General features: G+C 60.9%; 11 protein-coding genes across 11 annotated transcripts, besides 25 other annotated features; 1 reads left to right on the top strand and 10 right to left on the bottom strand.

Annotated features, from left to right (window-relative positions):
- Positions 1–103: 103 nt before the first annotated feature.
- Tco025E_04837 (putative MRP protein) lies at positions 104–958 on the bottom strand (the record flags this gene model as incomplete). Its single annotated transcript, XM_029371742.1, has 1 exon — positions 104–958. The coding sequence occupies one exon, from the start codon at positions 956–958 to the stop codon at positions 104–106; it is 855 nt and encodes a 284-aa protein (XP_029228161.1).
- Positions 959–1,300: 342 nt separating this feature from the next.
- On the top strand, positions 1,301–1,657 carry Tco025E_04836 (uncharacterized protein; the record flags this gene model as incomplete). Its single annotated transcript, XM_029371741.1, has 1 exon — positions 1,301–1,657. The coding sequence occupies one exon, from the start codon at positions 1,301–1,303 to the stop codon at positions 1,655–1,657; it is 357 nt and encodes a 118-aa protein (XP_029228160.1).
- Positions 1,658–1,929: 272 nt separating this feature from the next.
- Positions 1,930–1,980: a microsatellite.
- Tco025E_04835 (putative FG-GAP repeat protein) lies at positions 1,981–4,044 on the bottom strand (the record flags this gene model as incomplete). The annotated part of the gene is made up of 1 exon (XM_029371740.1): positions 1,981–4,044. The coding sequence occupies one exon, from the start codon at positions 4,042–4,044 to the stop codon at positions 1,981–1,983; it is 2,064 nt and encodes a 687-aa protein (XP_029228159.1).
- A 171-nt stretch (positions 4,045–4,215) lies between these two features.
- Positions 4,216–5,226, bottom strand: Tco025E_04834 (uncharacterized protein; the record flags this gene model as incomplete). The annotated part of the gene is made up of 1 exon (XM_029371739.1): positions 4,216–5,226. The coding sequence occupies one exon, from the start codon at positions 5,224–5,226 to the stop codon at positions 4,216–4,218; it is 1,011 nt and encodes a 336-aa protein (XP_029228158.1).
- Positions 5,227–5,256: 30 nt separating this feature from the next.
- Positions 5,257–5,275: a microsatellite.
- Positions 5,276–5,319: 44 nt separating this feature from the next.
- Positions 5,320–5,348: a microsatellite.
- A 37-nt stretch (positions 5,349–5,385) lies between these two features.
- Positions 5,386–5,417: a microsatellite.
- A 336-nt stretch (positions 5,418–5,753) lies between these two features.
- Positions 5,754–5,778: a microsatellite.
- A 30-nt stretch (positions 5,779–5,808) lies between these two features.
- Positions 5,809–5,838: a microsatellite.
- An 85-nt stretch (positions 5,839–5,923) lies between these two features.
- Tco025E_04833 (GDP-mannose pyrophosphorylase) lies at positions 5,924–7,630 on the bottom strand (the record flags this gene model as incomplete). The annotated part of the gene is made up of 1 exon (XM_029371738.1): positions 5,924–7,630. The coding sequence occupies one exon, from the start codon at positions 7,628–7,630 to the stop codon at positions 5,924–5,926; it is 1,707 nt and encodes a 568-aa protein (XP_029228157.1).
- An 89-nt stretch (positions 7,631–7,719) lies between these two features.
- Positions 7,720–7,746: a microsatellite.
- Positions 7,742–7,834: a sequence feature (GA-rich).
- Positions 7,835–8,007: 173 nt separating this feature from the next.
- Positions 8,008–8,040: a microsatellite.
- Positions 8,041–8,236: 196 nt separating this feature from the next.
- Positions 8,237–8,263: a microsatellite.
- Positions 8,264–8,380: 117 nt separating this feature from the next.
- Positions 8,381–8,403: a microsatellite.
- A 98-nt stretch (positions 8,404–8,501) lies between these two features.
- Positions 8,502–8,526: a microsatellite.
- Positions 8,527–8,812: 286 nt separating this feature from the next.
- Positions 8,813–8,841: a sequence feature (GA-rich).
- Positions 8,842–8,863: 22 nt separating this feature from the next.
- Tco025E_04832 (vacuolar ATPase subunit B) lies at positions 8,864–10,354 on the bottom strand (the record flags this gene model as incomplete). Its single annotated transcript, XM_029371737.1, has 1 exon — positions 8,864–10,354. The coding sequence occupies one exon, from the start codon at positions 10,352–10,354 to the stop codon at positions 8,864–8,866; it is 1,491 nt and encodes a 496-aa protein (XP_029228156.1).
- A 91-nt stretch (positions 10,355–10,445) lies between these two features.
- Positions 10,446–10,476: a microsatellite.
- A 70-nt stretch (positions 10,477–10,546) lies between these two features.
- Positions 10,547–10,589: a microsatellite.
- A 694-nt stretch (positions 10,590–11,283) lies between these two features.
- Positions 11,284–11,334: a sequence feature (A-rich).
- A 78-nt stretch (positions 11,335–11,412) lies between these two features.
- Positions 11,413–11,449: a microsatellite.
- A 138-nt stretch (positions 11,450–11,587) lies between these two features.
- Tco025E_04831 (2-oxoglutarate dehydrogenase, E2 component, dihydrolipoamide succinyltransferase) lies at positions 11,588–12,976 on the bottom strand (the record flags this gene model as incomplete). Its single annotated transcript, XM_029371736.1, has 1 exon — positions 11,588–12,976. The coding sequence occupies one exon, from the start codon at positions 12,974–12,976 to the stop codon at positions 11,588–11,590; it is 1,389 nt and encodes a 462-aa protein (XP_029228155.1).
- A 28-nt stretch (positions 12,977–13,004) lies between these two features.
- Positions 13,005–13,030: a microsatellite.
- A 24-nt stretch (positions 13,031–13,054) lies between these two features.
- Positions 13,055–13,074: a microsatellite.
- A 48-nt stretch (positions 13,075–13,122) lies between these two features.
- Positions 13,123–14,808, bottom strand: Tco025E_04830 (putative dolichyl-P-Man:GDP-Man5GlcNAc2-PP-dolichyl alpha-1,2-mannosyltranslocase; the record flags this gene model as incomplete). Its single annotated transcript, XM_029371735.1, has 1 exon — positions 13,123–14,808. One exon carries the CDS (start codon positions 14,806–14,808, stop codon positions 13,123–13,125), a length of 1,686 nt encoding a protein of 561 aa, XP_029228154.1.
- A 262-nt stretch (positions 14,809–15,070) lies between these two features.
- Positions 15,071–15,098: a microsatellite.
- Positions 15,099–15,127: 29 nt separating this feature from the next.
- Positions 15,128–15,162: a microsatellite.
- A 112-nt stretch (positions 15,163–15,274) lies between these two features.
- Tco025E_04829 (putative tRNA methyltransferase complex subunit) lies at positions 15,275–16,288 on the bottom strand (the record flags this gene model as incomplete). Its single annotated transcript, XM_029371734.1, has 1 exon — positions 15,275–16,288. The coding sequence occupies one exon, from the start codon at positions 16,286–16,288 to the stop codon at positions 15,275–15,277; it is 1,014 nt and encodes a 337-aa protein (XP_029228153.1).
- A 145-nt stretch (positions 16,289–16,433) lies between these two features.
- Positions 16,434–16,469: a microsatellite.
- A 145-nt stretch (positions 16,470–16,614) lies between these two features.
- Positions 16,615–16,703: a microsatellite.
- A 94-nt stretch (positions 16,704–16,797) lies between these two features.
- Tco025E_04828 (putative glutamic acid-rich protein precursor) lies at positions 16,798–19,896 on the bottom strand (the record flags this gene model as incomplete). The annotated part of the gene is made up of 1 exon (XM_029371733.1): positions 16,798–19,896. One exon carries the CDS (start codon positions 19,894–19,896, stop codon positions 16,798–16,800), a length of 3,099 nt encoding a protein of 1,032 aa, XP_029228152.1.
- Positions 19,897–19,930: 34 nt separating this feature from the next.
- Positions 19,931–19,961: a microsatellite.
- Positions 19,962–19,987: 26 nt separating this feature from the next.
- Positions 19,988–20,030: a microsatellite.
- A 204-nt stretch (positions 20,031–20,234) lies between these two features.
- On the bottom strand, positions 20,235–22,850 carry Tco025E_04827 (putative DNA replication licensing factor; the record flags this gene model as incomplete). The annotated part of the gene is made up of 1 exon (XM_029371732.1): positions 20,235–22,850. The coding sequence occupies one exon, from the start codon at positions 22,848–22,850 to the stop codon at positions 20,235–20,237; it is 2,616 nt and encodes an 871-aa protein (XP_029228151.1).
- Positions 22,851–23,338: the final 488 nt, after the last annotated feature.

Raw genomic sequence — 23,338 nt, 5'->3', positions numbered from 1 at the left:
GAGAAAATTCTTTTTTTTTGTTTCTCTCTCAATGTTGCTCACTCTGTGCATGTGTGTGTGTTAGTCTTGCGCTCACTGATTTTCCAACTTGTGTGCATTCGTGCTAACTGTCAAAGTGAATGGAGGGCCCAGCGCTGTTGCCGCTGACGGTTCCTTTTTTTTGCAGTGCCTCCACAGCCTCGTTTATGCGGGCTGCTAGGATGTAAAAAGGCTGTGCCGCCTCCATCGTGTCGTCGCCGCGCAGCGCGGGTGGGTAGCCGGTGTCTGTGTCGTGCATGATGCGCTGCACAAAGGGGATTTCCCCGAGGAAGGGCACCCCAAGCTCCTCCGCGGTGGCCCGCACCCCGCCTGCTCCAAACAAGTGGTGTTTCTTGCCGCACTGGTCGCATGTGAAGTAACTCATGTTTTCTACAATGCCTAAAATGGGCGTGTTGACGGCGGCGAACATATCAATGCCGCGTCGTACGTCTACCAGCGCCACGCGCTGCGGCGTGGAGAGGATAACCGCGCCCGTCAGCACAACCTCCTGCGTGAGGGTCAAGTGCACGTCGTTGGTCCCCGGCGGCATGTCGATGACGAGGTAGTCCAACTCGTCCCAGTCGGTTTGGAAGAGCAGCGCGCGAATGTACTTGTTGACCATCGGACCCCGCACCGCGATGGCCTCGTCGTATGGCACAACGAGCCCCATGCTCATGACCTTCACGCCGAAGTTCGTGGGGGGCGCGAAGCGGTCACTGCCGGCCACGCGGTACGTCTCCACCTGCGAGGCATCAACGCCCATCATTGTGGGGATGGAGGGGCCGGTGATGTCGGCGTCCACGATGCCGACGCTGTGGCCCATGTTTTTTAGCGCCAGCGCCACGTTGACGGAGCAGGTGGATTTGCCCACGCCTCCCTTGGCGCTGCAGAGCGTTATCGCGTGCCTGACGCCAGGTATCGCCACACGGGAAAACTTCATTTCCGGCTTTCTCTGCGATGACCGGAGCGCAACGCCTTCCCCGCCTGTGCGCCGCAGCGCTCCCTTTTTTTTTTTTTCGTAGTCGTCGTTGGCGCACGCCACGCATTGAGAGAGAGAAACAAAAGAAAACGCGCGCGCGGAAGCAAAAGGGGCGGGGCTGTGGAGGCTTCACTTGTGTTGGTCGCAGAGGCGCGGCCGTTACCAAACCGCCACAGCGGCGCCCGCAGCTGCGCAGCGGGACACGTAAAAGCCGCAAGGCACAATAAACAAATAATTTTGTTTTTTTTTTAAAAAAAGGAAAAAGACGAAAAAGAAAAAAGCTCTTTTTTTTTTGTACTCCCGATGTCCCCGCCTCACTGCCCCACGCCAAATTCGATGTCTGGCCGAGCCCCACTTCTCCCGCCTGCCCCCAGGCGCAGCGGGGGCGCGCGGTGTCAACGGAGCTTGTTGAACCCAATGTGCGCCGCATTCTCACGGAAGCACTGGCGGCAGACGTTGAGCTCGTACTTGCGGATGAGTGCCTTCTGGTTGGAGCAGATCACGCAGTGGCGCGCGCCCTTGCCCATGCCGATCTTCTGGCGGGAGCGCCATTGTTCGAGGTGGCCCATTGCTGCAGGTTGCGCCTTCTGGTGGTCTGTGCGAGAGTGTGGGTCTTCCCCTGCGAGTCTGTCACGGGAGGCTTCCCACGACCCCGCGTGAGGGAAAGAGGCGCGAAAAAGAAACAAAATGCGGGGGAAAAAAAAAAGAGGAATAAAGTACTTTGTGTGGGTGTAACACACGCCAAGAGATGCAGGAAAAAAAAACTCACATGGGCGTAGCGTCCCTCGTCCCAGTTTTTTGCTGCTGTTGTAGCGTTTTTTTTTGTTTTTCTCCTTCTTCCTTTTTGGTCATGCCTCGTCCGCAGGTGTTTGTTCTGCTCCCGCCTCGTCGTCGTCCCCACTGAGACGAGACGCGGCAGCAAACCGGCTGTGGCGGCCGCCGCTTCCTCTGCTGCCTCCTCCTCCTCCCCGCCGTCGCCGCCGTCAGCGCAGCTTCCACTCGCGGCGGTCGTGCTGCACCTCGCGCCACTTGAGGAAGACGATGGGGACGGCGAGCAGCGTGAGCGAGGTGACGAGCACCACCACCAGCAGCCGCTCGTACGTGGCGGAGACGAGGTACAGCCGCAACCGCCAGCTCCCCTGCGCGAGGAGGGGGTTGAGCCACACAAACACGTTTGAGTTCGGCACCAGGGTCGCCGACCACGCGCGGCGCACGGGCTGGCGGTCGACCAGAATGCCCACGGCGTAGCCCTGAATGTAGGAGAAGGTGCGGTCGAGGCCGAAGAGCAGGCGCGCGGGCTGCAGCGCGTGCCCCTGCGTCCTGGACAGCTGCGCGGCGTAGGCCCAGCGCTGCCGCATCGTGACATCGCTCCAGCCAAAGCGGTGGACCGCGCCCGGCTGGTACACGCCCCAGTCGTGCACCGCGGCGACGCCGTTGAGGGCGCTGCTCGCGAGGAAATAATTCTCCCGCAGCCGCGGCATCCGATTCGCGTAGAACGCGACGGGAAGCGGGCTCGCGTCGTGGAAGGTCAGCACGACGCTCAGCACCCCGTCCCCTGCGATGATGGCGAAAAAGGGAATCGCCGCCGTGTACGCAGCGGCGTCGCCCCCTGCGGCCCCCGCACGCGCCTCGTCCAGCGGGGCACAGGCAAAGGGCGGGCCGCGAGCATCGCGCTGGGCCGTCAGCAGCAGCGGGCCGTAGGTGCTTGGCACCAGCAGGTCCACGTAGCCGTCGCGGTTGTAGTCCCCGCAACGCAGCAGCAGTGGCGAGGCGAGAGAACTCGTCATGGCGAGGGGACGGCCCAGTCGCGTGGGAACGCCGCACGCGTTCTGCTTGTGGAGGAAAAACTCCCTTGATGCGCCCTCGTGGAAACCAAAAGGGTGCCCGCTGCAACATCCGCCGCTGCCGCACGGCGGAGAGCCCCGTAGATCGTTGTAGAAAACCACCACACCGTCGAAGCGGGTGCAGGCGCCAAAAGCAGTGGATACATCCTCCTGCGAGGCACAAAGCGGGAAGAGGAGGTCGGGCGCCCCATCCCCGCTGACGTCCGCCACGGCGGGGAAGCCGTAGCGGCTCGCCGGCGTCAACGTCAAGAGCAACGCATGTTCGGCGCGCGCGGGGAAGTACGCATACACGTCGAGCGTGTCACTCTCGCGCGTGTGCACCGTGTAGAGTAAATCCACGACGCAGTCACCGTCGATGTCGTCCGAAATGACGCCCAGCGGGACGACCTCCCTCACCCCCTCCGCCCCCGCCACCAGCACAGACGGAGTGAAGGTGGGCGGGGCGTCCTGCCCGGCGCACTCGGCGTCGGCGGTCGTCGCGGTCGTGGCCCGCAGAACGACAAGCGATCCTGCCGCGTCCACCAGGGCAATCTCCGGCAGGCCGCAGTGGCTGAAGACCGTCACGAGACTCACCTGCGGAACGAGGGCGTTGAAGTGCGGCACGGTCCCACGCGCAATCTCCGTGGGAGTTTCGTTGCGGTGCCGGCCGTTGACAACGTAGAGCCCGCCATCCTCGCACTGCACAAGAATGTCGAGCGCCCCATCGCGGTTGAGGTCCGCCACGATGGTGCTCACAATGGGGCTCGGGAATTCCGCCGAGGTCCAGCACGGCGCGTAGAGGAGGCTGCCACTGCCGGCGCCGCGGTCGTCCGGCCCGCCCTGGCAGTACCACACAAGGCCGCTGCGGTTGGCCCAGGTGCCGATGAGCCCCGTCTTCATCCCGTTGTCCCAGTCCGCCGTCGCGGTGATGCGCAGCGGCAGCGGCGCGGTGCCCAAGTACGTCGCCGTGTCGTCGACCCACTGCGCGCCCACCGCCGGAAGCTGCGCCAGTAGCAGCGGCAGCAGCAGGAAAGCCGCAAGCAGGCGGCGCGTGGCAACGAAGCGTGACATCCCCCCACGGCACTTTATCGATGCGGCCGCCTCCCCACCCGCCCTTCCTTCTGCGTCGTCGTCGTCGTCGTCGTCTCTTTTCTTCGCCCCTCTTTCTTCTGGACTGTGCGGCAGCGGCGGGGAGATGGGGTCGGGCAGCACGAGGGGAAGCATGACAACAGCAACGGCAAGAGCAGAAAACCCAAGAAAAAAAAAGCATTCCCAATAGGCAAAGCAACCAACCCATTTCCAAACACACACACGCACACACCGGCGCGATGGATATCCTCAACGTCGTCGTCATCGTCGCCTGCCGAGTGTCAGTCCGAGGCAACACAATTGACGCTAACGATGCCCCGCCGCCAGTTCGCTGACCACATGCCTTGAAACAAAGGAAAAAACGTCCTCCAGTCCCATGCTTTGAATGGGCTCCTTGCACACCAGGGCCCGATGAGAGAGCTGTTCCGCGGTGCGTCGCACGTGTGGGCTGTCGCAGTGCGTGTGCAGGTTCGTGAAATCCACCACAATGGAGTCAAAGGCACCCGCGCCTTTTAGCATGGCCTCCGCAATACGCCGCTCCACAGGGTACTGGTCCTGGGGCCACTCCTCCGCCCGCAGCTCCGTGAGTGTGCGTCGCTTGGCACGCATCTCCTCCTCCGAGGCGGCACACATGGCGGCCTCCTGTTCCGCGCGTGCAGCGGAGCTCATCCCGGCACGCTGTGAGGGTTTCAGCATAAAGCCGGAGCTCATCAAGGGGACCACGAGGTCAGTCAGGCTCGAGAGCAGCAGACGCTTCTCAAAGGCCGCAAGGGAGGCCAAGTGCTCGGCAGAAATCAACCGCTCCGTGAGGACGCTGGACTGGAGAAACATGTCATGATACGCGGTGGAGTACAGGCGTCCCAGCAGGCGCCCAAGGTAGGAGCGCACAAAGGCATCCATGTGGCACGTGCCCGCGTGCGGTGTTGCGATGGAGCAAAACAACTTCCACACCACACGCAGGTTTCCCTCGCGCTGCCGCAGTTCCCGCGCCAACTGCGGCAACGCCTCACGAACGATCAGCCCGCCCATGGAGTGCGCCACAAAACTTAACTGCACTGTCGTCTCACCGTCCCCGCGCGACGTCGCAGGCGTCGCGCGGGCGGCCTCCGGGCAGAGGCCGTTGAGGACGCCAAGCACCACCTCCGCGAGCCGCGCCCCACACACCACAACGCCGTCATCCGTACGAAACCCCTCATTCACGTGCGGCTGCACGACGACCGGTGGCGGGTCAAGCGCGCGCAGCAGTCGTGCGAGGCAACCCAAGTCACTGCGCGTGCCGTGAGAGCCATGCTGGAGAACAACGACACGATGTTTCATTCAACAATGAGCGTGCGCAGGCCGTCGTCTCTCCTCCTCCTCCTCCCCCCGCTCACACAGGCAAGCTGCAAGGGAGCGGGTGAAATAAGGGGTGAGAGAGAGAGAGAGAAAGTAAGAGACAGCTACGCGCCTCCGAGCCCGTTACTTTTGAACGTTTTATTCTTTTCTTTTTCTTTTCTTTTGTTGCTTTTTGCCGTCCTTCCTTCTCTCCCCGTTGCAGCAAAAACCGTAAACGGCAGACGGAGAAAAAAAAATGTGCGGCCAGGCAGGCAAGTGCGTACGCGTGCAACTGCGCAAAGGTGCACTGCCCTGCGAGGGTGTACGGCGTAACACACGCACGCGCATAAAAACAAGCTGCGCCTGTACGTCTATGCAGCAGCAGCTACTGCTGCTATGAGGGAAAAGTGTCCCTGTTTCATTTATCGTTATTAGTGCCTCCGTTACTTGCTGCCCTGCCTCTCGCGGCTGCAGAAAACAAAACACCACACACACTCACACAGAGGGAGGAAGCGAGAGACAGATGGTTCAAAAAACAAAAACAAAAAAAAAGAATGTTGCTTAAACAAACGCTGCTCTTCAATGCCTCTCCTCTTCCTCTTCCTCTTTCGCTTCTGCGTGCAAACGCACACCCACACGCACAAGCAAGTTGGCCACGCCCCAGGGAGCGCGATGGGGGTCGCCTGCAGCGTTTCCCAAACTATGCGCAAATGATACGGTCGGCTTCGTCTGACTCCACGAGGCACTGCGGGCCCACCGTGCAGTTCACCACCTTCACCCCAGCGTTGACCATGGCGGAAGAACCGATCACGGAGTTGGTGATGATCGCACCTGCCCCGATTTCGGCATTGTCCAGGATGATACTATTGTCGATGTGCACGTCTGGCCCCAGTGTCACGTTGTTGCCAACGATACTACGGGCAATGGTGGCCTTGCACGTGGGCGCGGTGCGCAGAAAGCTGTGGATGACAGTAATCTTCTTGACGAAATCCTTCTTCTGCACGGTGAAGGCGGAATTCCGTACCAGGCTGCTGAGCGCCATGGCAGACAAAGGAAATGGCGCAGCACCCAGAGCGGCATCAACAGCTTTCTTACCCATAGGCTCGTGTGAGGGCTTATGAGTTGGTCGTAGTCGCAGTTGTTGGTACGGCGGCGGGGGTGGCTGTTTGAAGCCGCTGCCGGTGCCACTCCGCCGCAGCGTTTTATTCGCTTCGTGCAAGTGGCAATTGGCGGCCAGAATTTCATTGTTCACGGCAATGTAATCCTCGCGCGTCCTGACACGGTAGACACGCATGCACTGCTCCGGCCGCTCATCGTAGATGGTGCAGCAGACAATAAGGTTATCCGCCTCTGCAGGCAGCGCGGTTCCCGGTGAGGCATTAAGAAAATTCACGAAGCAGTCTCGCTCAAACAACCAGTGTTTGGGGATGTTATACCTGATCTTGCTCTCCGGACGAATAAACAAGGACTGGTTCTCATTCACGGTGCTATGCTGGCTCCGGGCAAAAAATGGGATGCTATCGCGCTGCACCGACTTCCCCTCCCCCGCGGAATCCGCGATGGCGTGCAGTGCCCAGTGCCGCACAAGGTAGGCGTGGGCGTCCATCGTGTCGGAGGCAAAGGTGAGGTTGGGTCGCCGCCCGGCAAAGCCCATGCTAATGTGCGGCTCCGGCCGCTCCTCATATGGGCACATGAGGTGTAGCCTATAGCTGCAGGGGCCACTGGCGTCCGCGGCAGCCTCCCCGCCCTCCACCGAATTTGCCGCCGGGGCGCCGCTTACGGCCTCGTCTATTTCCTCGTACGCGGTACAGGTGTAGCGAAACGTGTACGGCTTCGGGGAAAAAGTCGCGCCGTGCCCCTTGCCACCACCTTTCGCCTCCGCAGACGCCGAGGCGCGGGCGCTTTTCAGCGGGCGAAACAAAAGAACCGAGACGGAGGCCACGGAACAGTAGAAGTTGCGAATAAACGGCTCCGGGTCCAGTCCGGGGAGAAGTGTGTCGCAGCTGAGCAGCAGCGCGTCGCGCGCGTGCCCCAACTTACTCGGCAGCAAAGAGTCCTTGTGCTTCAGGTACGCATTCACGGCATCGCAGGTGGTTGACGGCGCCTCATTCTGCGTGAACGGCACCAGCACAAAGACAAACTCCACATCTGCGAACTCGCGACGGAGGTAGCGCTGCAGCGCCGCGGAGTCCTCGTTGACGGAGACGAAGAAGGTGCGACAGCCGGCGGCGTACCATGGGTAGAGGCAGTACCATATCATCGGCTGATTGCAGATGCGCAGCATCGGCTTCGGTTCATTGTTGCACAGTGGACTGAGACCATCGGCCGTCCCGCCCGCAAACACGACAATATCAAAGAGCTGCGACGCCGCCAGCGCAGGACTTGCCACGGCGGTTTTGAATTCCATAAATTAGTTTCTTATTCTTCTTGAGCTGCGTTTAGCAGGTGCCTCGCCGCCCCTCCACTTATTCTCTCCCCCGTCGTTGTCTCCTTCCCTCTGTCTGCCTGTCTGTCGGTCTCTCTCTTCTTCTCTCCTTTTTCCCCGGCCTTTTTTCTTTTCGTTGTTTCTGTTGTTGTTTTTTCTTCTTCTCCTTCTTATTTCTTCCTTTTCGAATGCCTCAACCACTGTCAGCTACCTCCGCCCTTCGTGTGCGTTTGCGTCGGGCCGTCGATGGCTCCGACCGCGCCTTGGCTCGCCTCACGGGGCACACAACACACCTCCCCGCGGGACACTCGCTGGGCGGTGGTGGGCGTCGTCGCAGGTGCAGTGAGTGCGGCGGCACGAGAGAGAAAGAGAGAACGAAGAAAAAAAAAAAGGGCGGGGGAATGTGCGGGCGCGGCAGCTCCAACTGCGCAGCGACGAGTGGTTCGTGTCCCGCCACGTGGCGCGGCATGCCCGCCTTATAAACAGATGCACGTATTTTGAGGGGAGCTCCCTTCGTTGGAGGAGGGGAGGCGGCAGGGAGCGGGGCGTCTTCCCGCCGTGGACGCTTGTCTGCTTTTTCCCCCAGCCCACAAACACACGCACACACACATACACTGAGAGGGCAAGCGAGCAAGAGCGAAAAAATTAAAAAAGAAAAAGGAAAAGGAAAAGCTCTGTAATTGAAACACGCGGCAGCGTCACTCGTTGCCGTCGCTGCCTCACTCCTTCGCAGTGTGGGCGTGTGTGTGTGTGTGCTGCACGCTCTCCAGCGTCCGCGGTGACACCAGTTCCCCGGCCCCTGCATGCATCTGCTTTGGCCTGCTTGCATTTATAAAATTCCCCCTCCGCCTATTCTCTCTCTCTCTCTCTCTCTCTCTTCCTCCCACTTCATCCCCCTTCTTCGCATCGGCAGCATCTATTGGCACCACCGGCCTCCACCCCACAGAGACACACAGTCGTCCCCAAACGTCTTTTCCTCTCGTTTTCTTTTGGTTTTGCCTTTTCCTACCGCGTTTCTGCCTCCACCCCTTCAACAGACACACACAGATGCATACACGTACATATGTGTGCGCTTCCTACCTTGTTTTGCCGCACCCCACCCGCCTCCCTCCCCCCTCCGGGCAAACCCCGCGCGCGGCGGGCGTGTGAGGGACGGCGCCGGTGCCTCCTCCCCACCGCCTCCTACTCCGCCTGCATGCGGAGGGCATGCCCTCTCTACTTTCGCTCAGGCTGGCGGTCGTAAAACTCGTTCCGCGTCTTGGCGTCAATCTTGTTTAGCAGCACCTTGGGGAAGGTGCGGAGAAGCTGCCAGCAGAGGTCGAGGCTCTGAAACACGTCGCGGGACTCGTAGAAGCCCTGGCAGATGAACTTCTTCTCAAACTTCTCCAGAAACTCAAGGTGCAAAAGATCCTCGCTGCTGAGGGCCTCCTCACCTACGACCGCCTTCATGGCCAAAATGTCGCGACTGATGGCATACGCGGCGTACATTTGGTTGCTGACGCCGCTGTGGTCCTTGCGCGTCATCCCCTCGCCAATGGCATTCTTCATCAGTCGGCTGAGGGAGGGCAAAATGTTGATGGGCGGGTACAACTGCCGGTTGTGCAGCTGGCGGTCCACGTAAATCTGTCCCTCCGTAATGTAGCCCGTCAGGTCCGGAATGGGGTGCGTAATGTCGTCGTTGGGCATTGTGAGAATAGGGATCTGCGTGATCGACCCCGCGCGCCCCAGCACACGCCCGGCACGCTCGTAGATGCACGCTAAATCCGTGTACATGTACCCCGGGAAGCCTCGTCGCCCAGGCACCTCCTCGCGCGCCGCCGACACCTCACGCAGGGCATCGGCGTAGGAACTCATGTCGGTCAGAATCACCAGCACGTGTTTGCCGCAGTCGTAGGCGAGGTACTCCGCGGTGGTGAGGGCGAGCCGCGGCGTCACGATGCGTTCAATGGTAGGATCATTTGCCAGGTTCATGAACAGCACTGTCTTTTCCATGGACCCATTTTCCTCAAATTCGGTACGGAAGAAGCGAGCCGTTTCCTGATTCACGCCCATGGCCGCAAAGACGATGCAGAAATCCTCCTGCTTCCCCTCCTTTCGCACCAAGCCAGCCTGACGCACAATCTGAGCCGCAATTTCATTGTGCGGCAGACCAGCACCAGAGAAGAGCGGGATCTTCTGGCCGCGTGAGATGGAGGTCATGACATCGATCGAAGAAATGCCGGTCTGAATCATCTCCTCCGGGTACACGCGGGCCCGCGGGTTAATGGGAATGCCCTGAATATCACGGTACTGCTCAGGCAAGACCGGGGGGCCGTTGTCGATGGGAATACCGGAGCCGTTGAAGACGCGGCCCAGCATGTCCTCACTGACGCCGAGCTCCATGACTTTCCCAGTGAACTCGCACCTGGAGCGCATGACGTCGATGCCGGAGGTTCCCTCAAAGACCTGAACAACGGCCTTGTCGCCGTCCACCTCCAACACCTGCCCGCGGCGCAGCGTCCCATCGGCTAACTCAATATTCACAATCTCCGCGAAGGTCGGCAAACGCACGTCACCCAATATGACCAGCGGGCCATTCACGGCGCGAATCGTTGTGTACTCCAGGTGGGGCTTGACGGAGTAGCCGTTTTGGATCGCCTTGATGTGCTCCGCCAGCAACTCCTGCTTGGAGAGCATACGCACCTCCTCTCCCGGATGCGCCGCCATTTTCCTTCTGTTTTTATATATATGTATACGTAGGTGGGTGTTTCCCCTCTCGCTTTGCGTTTTTGCTTGGGCTCCTTGCTTGCTACTGCTGTTGTTTGTTTGTTTGTTTGTTTGTTTTTTGTGGTTTACGCTGGCGCTACTTCTCCCCTTCACCAGTCACAGGCGCTCACGCAGTCAAATGGTTATCGTGGAAACAAAACAAATAAAAAACAACAACAACAACAACAACAATCAAATGTGCTGACGGATGTGAAATTTAGTTAATGCTTCCCTTAGCCTCTTGCTTTTTAAGTCCCTTTTCCTGCTACTCCCGTTCAGTCCCGAGTACGGCGATGGGTGTGTATGTATTGTGATACTTATGTCTCAGTCTGTGGAGCTCCGCTTCGGTCCACTTGCCCGTTCGTCTTCTACCCCTGTGAGCGTATATTTCTCTTTCCACTCCCCTCCGTTTGCAGGGGCCCGCCCACCGCCACCGCCGCCGACGCGACGGTGTTGTGTGTGAACGCCGAAGGGGGCGGGAGAAGCGAGGAGGGCGAAACATCAGAGAGACGGCAGGCGCAGGTGCAGAGAGGCGCACCCAAGAGGCAAAGCGAAACACGTCCCCCCACCCCACCCACCCCGCACACGCACGCACACCTTATGCATAGGCAGGAAAAGATGGTTATCATGCAGTAATAATACCAATGATAAAGAAACAAGCAACCAAGTATCGCCAACACACAGGACTCATGCATTCCCTCGCTTCATCCGCATCTGCTTTTTTTTTGTTAATTATGATTTGTTTGCTTCCTTCGTTTTGAGTCCTCCTTCGGAGTTTTATTTCCCCATTGCTGCTGCAGAGTTTCCTTTCCTACTCACATCGCCATATTGGGGGAGAGGCCTTATTTCCATATTACTCTCATCTCCGTCCTCTTACTTGGCTTCGTACGTTTTTTTTTTACTCCTTTTGTTGTTGTTGCCGTTTTTTTTTCTTTTCTTTTAGAGTCGTTCTTGTGGAGGATGTTGACGATGACGTTGCGCCTCACAAGCTCCGTGTTCTTTCCTACATATCAATAGGCAGATAGATAGATAGATAGATAGATAGATAGATAGATAAATATATATATATATCCCCCGCTCCCTCGCCCTCCCACCCCCACAATGGAGGCGCACACGGTCGGACGAATTGCTCTGCGTGGGGGGACAGACGCGCCGTGTGGAGATCCCGCGGGCGGCGGCTGGGCGGCTGGGCGACTAGGCGAGGTCGAGCACCATGCGCGTGGGGTCCTCAATGAGGTTCTTCACCTTCACGAGGAACCGCACCGCGTCGCTGCCGTCGATGACGCGGTGGTCGTACGTCAGCGCGACGGCCATGACGTCGCGGATCTTAATCTCGTTCCCCACCACCCACGGCTTCCGCTTCGTCGCGTGCATGCCGAGAATGGCGCTCTGCGGGGGGTTGATGATGGGCGTCCCCATCCACGAGCCAAACACGCCGCCGTTGCTGACGGTGAAGGTGCCGCCCGTCATCTCGGCCAGGGTGAGCTTGTTCACCTTCGCCCGCTCCCCAAGGTCGACGATCTGCTTCTCAATCTGGGCAAAGTCGGACTTCTGTACATCCCGCAGCACGGGAACCACGAGGCCCCGCGGCGTCGACACTGCGATGCTGATGTCGACAAAGTCGTGGTACTCAATAAATTCGGGGCCAAAGGAGGCATTTACAATCGGTATGTCCTGCAGGGCAATGGCGCAAGCCTTCACAAAGGGAGACATGAAACCCAACTTGACGTTGTGCTTCTTGTAAAACTCATCCTTATACCGGTTACGCATCTCAATGAGGGGCGTCATGTCAATCTCGTTGAAGGTCGTAAGCATCGCACATGTGTTCTGACTCGCCTTCAAACGGTCCGCTATACGCTGGCGCATAGAAGAAATGCGCACGTTGCGCACTCGTGGATCGGAGCCAGTTGTAGTGGCCACAACACGTGGCTCTCGCGGTTCTGCCGCCGCCGCCGGGGCCGCTACAGACCGCGGCTGCGGAGCTGCCTGCTGCTGCTGCTGCGTTTGTGGCGCTTGTGGCGCTTGCTGTTGCGGCTGCTTCTCAGCGGCCGGCGCCTTTGTCGCCGCCGCCTCCTCGGCCACCTTCACCTCCCCCGGCTTCACCGTCGACAGCTCTGCCCCGACCTCGACGACGGCCCCCTCCTCGAAGTTGATCTTCGTGATGACGCCGCTCGTCGGCGCCCGCACGTCCACGTTGAGCTTGTCCGACTCGATCTGGCAGATGACCTCGTCCTCGCTGACGGGGTCGCCAACCTTCTTTGTCCACCCTACAACCTTGCCGGAGCTGATCGACTCCGCAATTGTGGGGACTTTGATGCTGACGCAGAAACGCGCCGCCAGCGTTTGCACGTGCCACTGGCTGGCGTGAAGCACTTGGGGAGTGAAGCGACGAAGCATGTGGGGACGCTGGTTGGACGCAAGGTGGGCAAATAAGTCAGTTCTCTCAGCTGATGAGCGGTGGCACCGGCAGGCTACCCTGAAACTTGGAGAGAAGAGGGAAAAGGAGAAGGAGAAGGAGAAGGAGGCGATGCGCCCCGCACTCAGGCACCACAACCACACAAAAACAACAACGGCGACAAGCATAAAGGCAGCGGGGCCATCGAGCAAGAAATTGTTTGTATGTTTATTTGTTTCTTTTGTCTTCATTTTTTCCCCTTCTTTTCTCTCTCTCTCTCTTTCTCCTTTGCGTCCGCTCGTGCCCTCCGTGAGAGGGGGAGAAGGAGGCGGCCTCAGCGGCGCAGCGCGTTCAGCGCCCCGCGGCGGAGCTCCGGGTCCCACCGCAGCAGGGCCCACGCAAACAGGGGGGCCGCCGTCAGCGCGGTGGCCGGCCCCCACGGGGCCCACCGGGTGTAGGCGAAGAGAACCGCCCACGCCAGCGCGATCCGTCGGGGGACGACGGCTTTTAGGTCGCACAGCCGCAGGCGGGGCGGCCCCTCGCCGGGCCCCACCAGCAGCAGGCACAACCCCGAGGCGCAGCGCAGGGCCATAGCGGCGATGTTCACTGCAATTAGCCCCGTCGCCGGGTCATCAACGACCCAGCGCAGGCGCAGCACCACATAGCAGGCAATGGCGTACATCGCGGCCTGCGCCACCATCACACGCTGCGTTAGCCGCAGCGTCGATGCCGACGCCGTCGCCCGCACAAACGCGTCTAGCAGCCCATACCAGGCCAAAAGCGGCAGCAGGTAACAGTACAGCTGCAGCACCCGCACCATAACAGGGGAGGCCCAGCGGCGGGAAAAGAGCCCCAGGAGAAGTCCCTCGGCAAGCGGTGGCGCCAGCAGCACCACTGCCGCGCCAAAATAGGAGGCAACCCGCAGCATTGTGACAAGCAGGCTGATGGCCTCCTCTCCTTTGCCCTTCGCAGCGTCACGGCTCCACTTCACAAAGCAGGCATTTTCCCACACGCGAAAAATGAGGCGGGCGAAGATGGCGCCGAGGCTGGAGACAAGATCGTACTCCCCCATCACCGTCGCCGAGGCAACCGCTGCGAGAGCGAAGTGTTCCCCTTCTGAGAGTAAAAGCCGCAGACAACTCTCTCGCAAAAATTGGCGCAGCAGCAGCGTCTCCCTCGTCGCCTCCGCCCACGCGGCGCGCCATGAAAGGAAACACCACGGCAGAGACGCTCGCAACCACAGCGAGAAGGAGACGGGAGACGCGGCCGCAGGCCGTGCTGCACCCCACCGTGCCGCGATTGCGCCTCTCCGAGCCTTCTGCAGGAGATCCTCGTTTTTGGCCGCCTCATGCTCCTTGCGCCCGCGGCAGCTACGGCGATTCCAGAGCCAGAAAAAGTACACTGCGGTCGCAGTCGCGTACGTCAAGTACCCGTTCGCGAAGCAGAGGCGCGCGTTGTACAAATCCCCGCCCAGGCCCCCACGCGCCCGCAGGAAAAGCAAACACGCCACCAGGCGTGACAGCAACGCCCAGAATTCGGAGGTGACAATAATCCGTGCGTAGTCAAACGCCAGAACCAGCGCGACGCACGGCTCCACCGTGAGAGAAACGACGACGCTCAGGGCCAAGAGGAGCTCCGGCAGCCCCACCGCGGCGGCGACGTCCCCCACCCGCGGAAGTGCGACTAACGAGGGAAACACACGAATGCCGCACAGAGGCAGCAGCTCCAGCGTCACCATGACCGCAATTCCAAGGGGAAGAGAGGCACTGGCGCAGTTCATCACCTGCAGAACCAACTTTCCATCCTCTGCCCTCTCCCGCAGGTTTTTTCGGGCGTTCACACTCCGAACGCAGTCGCGTGCGAGAAAGAGAACGGTGTTAAAGTACAGCTGACAGGAGAAATTGATGCCACTTTCGTTGGGGGCGAGCTGACGGGTGAGCAGGGTGGTCAGCGTGAACGTCAGCAGCTTCAGTGTGACGTTAAGTGCCACGGCGGAAGCCAAGTGGCCCTTGAAGTCCATCCCGCCTCACCCACAAGGAGAGAGAAACGGCGTGGGGAGCTGCCCGGCACCGACACTACCGCCTTTCCCTGCACGCACGGCGTAGCAGAGTAGCGAACAAGTACAGGAGGGGGAGGAGGAAGAGGCAGAAGAAGCCCAGTAAGAAGAAAGTCAGGCGGCCAAACAAAGCAAACAACCAGATCTGCGTTTTCCGCAAGAAGAAGCGGAAAAGGGGGGAGGAAAGAAAAAAAAAACGTACCGGCAGAAGAGGGGCATGGGGAGTACAAAAACAACAACACACACACACACACTTTTATACGTGAATGATGATGAGTGTCCCCTTCTTCGTATTCTTATTCTTCTCTCTGATTCCTCCCCTTTTAAGGAACCCGTGTGCGCTTGTGGCAGGAAGAGAGAGAGACCTGACAGTTAGCCCCCGCACGCACAAGCACACACATATACTTAGAAACCCACCCACACACACCACTCAGCTCGCTGTGTTTTCCTCCTCGCCGCTTGGGGGGCTGCCGTCGTTTCTCTCTTCGTCCTCGGCGTCGAGCCCGGGGAGACGCTCGAGGCGCCGCCGCGCAAAAGTGAGATAGGCGCTGTGGCCCTTGGACACCAGCGCGGGGCGCAACTTGGGGCGGGACGGCCGTCCATCCTCCTCGCGGCCGCGCTTGAAGGAGGGCTTGAAGTACTTTGTCAGCGCCTCCACGGTGCGGATGTCAAGAAACTCAAACGGCTCCTCCCGCAGCCGCTGCGCCGTGCGCTGCGACTGCTCGATGCAGGGGGAGAAGGTGCAGAGCATGCCACCTGGTCGCAGCACCTGCAGCACGTTCTCGATCGCGAGCCACGGCGCCGGAACATCCAAAAAGACGGCGTCCACGTGGTGTCGAGGGAGGCCAAAGCCGCGCTTGGGATCGACGGCCGCGCCAATCTCCTCATCCTCCACGCCGGCAACAACACCGCTCTCGCACGAGGTGCTGCAGACGTCACGCCAGTTGCACGTCACGAGGGAGGCCGGCAGGCCGTTGCGGCGAAACTCCTGCCGTGCCTCCAGGCAACGGCCCTTGTGGAAGTCAAAGGTGTAGACGGTGCCGTGCGGGGCGACGGTTTTGGCGAAGGAGTGCGTCAGCGAGCCGCTCCCGGTGCCCGCCTCGGCAACGCGGCAGCCCGGGCCCAGCCGCAGGTTAAAGATAATAACGGCAATGTCCGTGTCGTAGATGATCTGCGTGCGGTGCGGTACCGCCTGCGTCCACAGGTCCGCGCTATTTTGCAGGACAAGCAGGCTGGGCGGCCTGGCGGTGTCGTCCTTGATGTTGCTCTGCCCCACGACCCGCGTGCCAAGCGGCCGGCCGATGATGTCGTCGTGGCGGAACTTCCCTTCCTTGCAGTGAAGCAGCGCCCCGCGCCGAAGCACGAGCGGCGTGAGGTTGAGGTGGCCGCGGAGGAGGAGGACGGTGTCGCCCTCCCCCGCAACAGCCCCCCGCGCCGCCAGCATTGCCGCCCACACACTCGAATAAGAAGAGAACACCGCGCGGAGAGAGGCAGAGGGGGGGAGAGTGTGGTAACGCACAACACTTAGTTCAGAGCTCCTCCCAGCCGCAGCCTCCCCGCTTGCGTGCAGACGGTGGCACAGCGTGCGGACATACATTCACACGCACACACACACACACGCTCACTGCTGCTGCCGCTGCTGTGGAGGATGGAAGAATTCGTACAAACACGCCGTGGTGAGAAGGGCATGCGCCCCTAACCCCCCCCCCTACACATACACACACACCCCGCACGCGCCCTTTTTTTTACATCGCGTCAACTCGCCAGACACAAGCACTCACGCAAAAAACAAAGCAAAAAAGCAGTAAGGCAAGCAAAGAAGCAAAAATGGAAAAGGCACAGAAGCAAGGGGGCAAGCAGGGGGCGGAGACATCAATGTTGGCAGCGAACATATTTGGCATTACACGTTTCCCCGCGGACGCGCCACGCCTTCCTGCTTCCTTCGAGCTGCCGTCATTGGTCCGCCACGAGGCGCTTAATAGAGCCACTGAGCTCAGCGTGACCTGACGGCGGTGTCGCAAACTCGCGGAGAATGCGGTCCCACCTTTGCAGTAGGTTGACGGTCCCGTGCTGCTTTACGGGAGTCCCGTGGACGTGCGTCTCGCGGGCGGCATCCCGCTCCCGCCTGTTGCGTTTCGCGGGGCTTCTGCCGGCCACCTCCTTTTCCCGCCTATGCTGGCGGTCCAGACGGGGACGGAGTTGCCCCTCGCGCTGCTGCGGGGAGGTTGCCGCTGCGGGAGTCCGCATGTGCGAGATGCGACCCGTGAGAGCCTCGAGACGTTCGGTCAAGGTGCCCACAAGAGTGAGGAGCTTCGAGTTCAGAGCCTCCGCCCCCTCCGTCGTGAGCCCCGACAGCTGATTCCCCGGCTGCGGGGACGCGGGCGCGAGGGAGCTGGCGTTGCGCACGTCCCGCTGCCACTCCTCACGGGCCGCGCGAAGCGCCCCAAGACGCACACTCAACTCCCGCTGCTGCTCGCCCAAAAACCGCAATGCTTCAGAGACAAAAAGCGAGGAGTGCTGCTGCCCCTTCTTGCCAAGTGGTGCGGCGGTCGTGGAGAAGACTTCAGGCGTCAACTTGACGCCCGCCTGCGGCAGCGGTGTCCCCTGCTGCCCCTGCACGCTGAGCTCCTCCCCCAGTCGCCGCACCTCGGCATGGATGGAGTCCAGCTCCGCCTGCAGCTTCCGCTCCTGCTCAGCGTACGCCTTCTCCACGCGGCCCAGGCGTTGCTGCAGCACCTCCATCGGAACCCCCAACGTGGGCGCGGGCGGCGGCGACGACGACTGCTGCCTCGCCTGCTCCACCGCCGCCAAGGCCTTCGCCTTCGCCTCCGCCGCGGACCGCATCTCGGTCTCCTTCCTTTTTGCCTGCGACTCCCCCTGCGCAGCGATCTCAACGCGCCGCTTCTGAGCGTACGCCAGCAGCTCCTCTTCGGTCTCGGCGAGAAGCACCCGACGCTCGTCCGCGTAGCGTTGCTTAAGTTTCCCCTCGGCAACCTCCCGCTGTGCCGTCAGCGCCTGCAGCGCCTTCTCCACCTCCCTCTCCTCCACCTCCCGCATCATCTCCTCCATCTCCGCCTTGGACTCCGCCTCCAGCCTTGCCCGCTGCTCGGCCACTCTCTGCTCGTAGGCCGCCTTTGCCCGTCTGTGCTCCGCCAGCGCCGCGTCGCGCCTTCGCTCAAAGTCTTCTCTTTCAAGCCGCCGAGACAACTCCTTTGCCCGCACGAACACCTTCATGTCATTCTTCACCGCCTCCGCAACCTGCACCTCCGCCGGGGCATCCGTGCGTGCCAGCTCTCCCTCGAGCGTCGTGCGGAGAAATGCTTCCGTCTCCTGCAGAGACTTTTCCTTCGCCGCCAATATCGCCTCGTTCGCCGCGCGGGGGTCCCCAGAAACCCCGCCCGCAGGAACTGCAGTGGTGGCAGCTTTGCCTGCCGCGAGTGCAGAGCCAGCCGCCACTGGCGATGCGGAGGATGCGGGGGTTGACCGCAGTCGGTCCACGGAGCTGAGCCTATTCTGCCGTTCTTCTTCAAGAGCCCGCATGCGGTTTCGCTCTTCCTCCTGCCAGCGACGGCGCACCTTGTCAAGGGCATCGTCCGCCGGTGAGCTGCTCGCGTTGCCAAGAGTGACGGGGACAGAGCCCGCAAGCGCGCAAATTTCTTTGCGCAAGCAGCTAAGGGTTTCCTCCATCGTCGCACGAAAAGTGTCCTGCTCCTCTTTTGATTTGCGCTCAAGGGCGGCAAGTGCCTCCTCCTCCTTCGCACGAATGCCGGCGCTCTTTCGTTCGCCTTCTCTACCCTTCTCCCGTCGCGCCGTCTGCCGCTCCCGTATCGCCACTAACTCCGCCTGGTGCTGCTTCTCAGCGGCCACCTTCAGTCGCTGCAGCTCCGCCTGCGACGTTTGCCGCAGTTCGGCCTTTTTCTTCGCTGCCTCCGCACGCGTGTCGACCTCCAGCTTTTTCAATGCCGCCAGACTCTCTGCCTCCAACTGCTTCTCCTCCCGCGCCCGCTGCGCCGCGGCGGCCGCCTCTAGCTTCGCCACCTCGCCGGAGAGGCGCTCGCGGTGCTGCTCCCCCAGCTCCACAAGCTGCTGCCGCAGCTCCCGCTCCTCCTGCAGCGCCTGCTCCAGGCCCGCCCTCCACCTCCGCTCCATCGCCTCGCGCTCGGCCCCGGAGGGGGCCGGGGCGGCGAGTCCCTCCATCGCCGCCCGCCTCGCCTCGCACTCCGCCTGAAGCCTCTCTACCTCCGCCGCATGGGCGCGGCGCATCTCCTCCAGCCGTGCCTCGTGCGCGGCCTCCGCCTTCTCCGCCTCCTCCTTGAATTCCGCCTCGCGCTCGAGGCGGAGCTTCTCCTCAAGGTTTTTTTCGGCCTCAGAGACGATGCGTCGTTCGGGGGGCCCCTGCGAGGTCGCCACGGCCGCCGTCGCCTGCTTAAACGCGTCGGCCGGCGCCGACGTCTCGCGCGGGGTGGTTGCGGAGCCGCCCGCAAGTGACCGCGAGGCGCCCAACGCGGGCACGAAGGCGTGCGCCAGCGGGACGGGCGCGCCACCCACCGTCTCCGTCGGGTGTTTCTTCAAAATTCCAACCGGGCCGGCGCCGCCGCCGCCGCCTAAGCCCGGAACTCCACCCGATGTGGCCTTCGCCGCGGCCGCAGGCTTCGGGGCCCCCGGCGGGGCGCTTGCGGCTGTCCGCTTTTGCTCCTTCGCCTTGAGAAACTTCTGGCGGAAGAACTCGTCCATCGGGTGATTCCACGTGCTCTCGCCCGTCCGGAAGTTGAAGTAGTAAATCTCGTCCTCGTTGGTGCGGCACGGCCGCCAGTCCGCCGGCAGCGGCGCCTTCAACCCCTCCCGCGCGATGTGCAAAAATTCCTTGTCCGCCGGGAGCTGCATGCCCATCCACTCGGCGAACTCCTCCACCTCCTCCTGCGTCGGCTCGTAGTCGGCGTCGACGGTGTCGGCCAGCACGACGGAGACGGTTCCGTCCTCGGCGACGAACTTCTCGCCAGCCGCAGGCACCACAACCTGCGTGGCGTCCAGGTGACCCTGCGAGTGAGACATTCCCCACCTGCGCTAGTTGCGGGCTGGCGGGCGGAAGAAAAAAATAAATAAATAAATATAATCAACCCGCTCATGGAGAGAGTGGGTGAGTGAAGAAGAAGAAGAAAAAAAGGGAGGAGGAGGAGAAAAAGAAGGGCAGCACCCAGTCACGCAGGCACACACACGCACACGAGGGCGGTCCCCCTGGAGCACAGCACCTCCTCCAGAAGTATAAATATATGTATTATATGCGCTTGGCGAGGACAGTAACAACGGACCTTTTCTCTTCGCCAAATAAGTTCAAGCGCCCGCAGCACGCACTATCACTCAGATATATATACTCTCAGAACTACGGGCTGTCATTGTTGTGTGACGTCGGGGTTGTAGTTGGGGTCAAGGAAGATCTTTTCGCCGTCCCCATCCTGCACCTCCACCTCGAGCAGGTTCCCGTCCTTCAGCATCTTTTGAATGACGAGGTTCACGTAACGCAGCTCCGCCTCCAGCTGTGACTTATTGAGAGAGCGCACCTGCTCCATGTACCACGTAACCAGCTCCGCACGGGAGGGCGGGTTGGCCTCCCCCAGCGACTGCAGCCTGGCAACGAGGCGGTTAACGATCCCAAAGTAGTGGTCTGCACTGATAACCGTCTTTCGCGGCGCAGGTGCGGCTGCTGCGGCTGCGACAGCGACAGCGGCGGCCCCCTTGCCTCCTTTGCGCCTCGCCGTCGTATGCAGCTCCCCCGCTGTTACCGACGGCAACTCTTGCTGCTCCTGCTGCCGAGGCCGTTTTCTCTGCCGTGTGTCCTGTTGTTCCTGCTGCTTCTGCTGCTGCTCCGGCGGCTCCTCCTTGACGCCCTTGGAGGCGACTTCGAAGGGGTCGGAAATGCCGACGAGCTCCACCTCGGTCATGTCAAGTGTCGAAAGGGACTGACGCATGAGCTCCAGCGCCACCTCCACGTGGACCGGCTGCACGTCCTCGCTCATGTACAGTTTCGCCACTGCCTCAGAGAGGCGAATGATGCTCTCCAAAAGACGCGTTGTGACGCGGTAGACTTTGCTGCGGTTGGAGAGGGAGTCCTGCAGCCGCATGTCGCGGTACGCTGAGACGATGAGTTGCACCGATTCCTCTTTCAAGCGTGGCGTGAGGGAGCGCGTGTAGCGAAGGTACAACTGGAAATCCTCCACCGAAAACGGTGGCCGCACGGCACGGTCACCGAAGCGGTGGAGCCGCAGCAGCTGATCGGCAATCGCGTAGTCCGCTTCGTCGTTGGACTCATCCACGATGACAAACATGAGGTCAAACCGGGACATAATGGGCGCCGTCATGGCCACGTTCTTCTGCAGAGGCTTTCGGCGGTCATACTTCCCCCCAATGGGATTCATCGCAGCGAGGAGGGACGTGCGGGCGCTCAGCGTCGCCTTAATCCCTGCCTTGGCGATGGAGATGGTCTGCTGCTCCATCGCCTCATGGATCGCCACCTGATCCTTCACGTCCATCTTGTCAAACTCGTCAATGCAGCAGACGCCGCGGTCGCTCAGCATGAGGGCACCCGCCTCAATCGTGCGGTCGCCGGTGTCCGCGTCGCGCGTCACGGTCGCCGTGAGACCACTCGCCGTCGAGGCCTTCCCGCTCGTGTACACCCCACGAGACACGTTCCCCGCCACCCACTTCAGAAACTGCGACTTTGCGGTGGAGGGGTCACCAACGATGCAGACGTTAATGTCCCCCCGCAGTCCGATCTGCTCCAGCGTGCTCTTCGAAACCCCGCCCACCATCTGCAGCAGCAGTCCCAGCTTCACCACGTCATGCTTGAAGATATTTGGGGCAACGCACTCGGTGAGCGCCTTGAGCAAGTTGTCGTGGCCGCGCATCAACCGCACCTTCTCCAGCTCCGCGGGCGTGAGACGGACCTGCTCCCGCTCCGCGGCGCCGTCGGCGGAGTCCTTCACCGCCTCCGTCATCTTGCGGTCGTCACCATTGGCGTCCGTGATGGTCGTTGCCAGGAAACACATGCGGTAGTTCAGCTCCCGCACACCCAGGGCCCGCAGCCCCGTGGCGCCCTCCACCTCCTGCTGCGCCTCCTGCTGCGCCCGTTGAACTCCCGACATTTCCCGCTGCACCTCGCGCCGGTGGGACTGACTAAGCAGCTTCGCCACCTCTGGGACGACGATGGGGCAGCCAACCGCAATGACACGGTCACCCGGCTTCGCCACCTCCACCCCATCGTTGCGCGCGATAAGTTCCATGGTGCGGGGCACACACCCCGCTGGAATGTTATTGGCATCCTCCTGCAGCCGTATCTTCTGCCAGTCGCCAAACCTCGTCTGCGGATGGGTCGGGACAAGTTGAAAGCGGTTCTTGTTCTCACACTGTGGGTCGCGGCAGGCCGGAGGCTCCGTGTAATGAAATGGCTGCAGAACAGGCTGACTTTCCGTTCCGCAGTCATTGCAGCGAAAAACGCCAACGAGCAACTCCGGCCGCACCTGTGAGGTTCGCGTGACAACGCCCGTAATTGAGCACAGCTGCCCCACCATGGAGGCACGCAGCGCACGAATACCGAGGCAGCGAGGCACACACGAGAACACCAAACTCGGACTGCACTTGCCGCGGTTAGCGTAATCCTCTGCGTAGTACTGGGAAAGCACTTGATGCAGCGCAAGGTCTATGAAAGGCGAAAAACGTTGATAGTCAAACTCGATCGCCGTGCTTGCGTCCTCGTCGAAGAGGCTGAAGTCCCCCCATCGCACAACGCACGTCGACCAGTCAACACACGTGCTGATGCGCTCGAGCTGCCGCACAACGTACTGCAGATCAGCGAGCGGCGCAGCGGCGGGGCGCAGGGAAGGGTCCACGAGGCGGCTGAGAAAGACGTACATCGTGTCACGCACCCTGGCACCGTCGGCGTCGACCTCGACCATCACCGGGGGCTCCTCCCGCGGCGCACCCGCGTCGCCCACCACCGAAGCAAGATTCATCCCTGTCCTCAGCAGCCGAAGCAGCACTCGAAGAAAAGCAAGACAGTAAAAAACAAACAGACAAAAAAAGAAGCCCAGTTGTATTGAATGCGGCAGCAACGGCAGTCTCATTCCTGTCACTCAGCGGAACCGTCCCAGACCCGTCCTCGCCGCCTGCAAAGTGCAGGGATTTCCCCTTCTCCGTCTGCGGCAACAGCCGCGCCTACACTCGGGCGAACCCGGGTTTCATCGGCTCCTCCCAGAGTATTTTTTCCCCACGTTTTTTCACGGAAATAACGCCAGCCCAATACGCAGATATATCTGCCTTGCGGCCACTGAGTAGCAAAACAAGGCAAGAATTCCTAATCTACGCGCTTAAAAAAAGGGGGGTGTGTAGTTCAATGTGTGTGTGTGTGTATCAAGATTTTATTGCTTTTTTGCGGGCCGAGTGCGTGGCTCCAGGGGATACAGTTATATATAAATACATATAAAATTATTTATTATTATTG

The sequence above is a fragment of the Trypanosoma conorhini genome, assembly GCF_003719485.1.
Source record: "Trypanosoma conorhini strain 025E chromosome Unknown Tco_14.4_contig_00260, whole genome shotgun sequence".
In the NCBI taxonomy this organism is placed as follows: Eukaryota; Euglenozoa; class Kinetoplastea; order Trypanosomatida; family Trypanosomatidae; genus Trypanosoma; species Trypanosoma conorhini.
The sequence above is the reverse complement of the archived record's forward strand: the minus strand, read 5'-3'. Positions and strand labels throughout refer to the sequence as shown.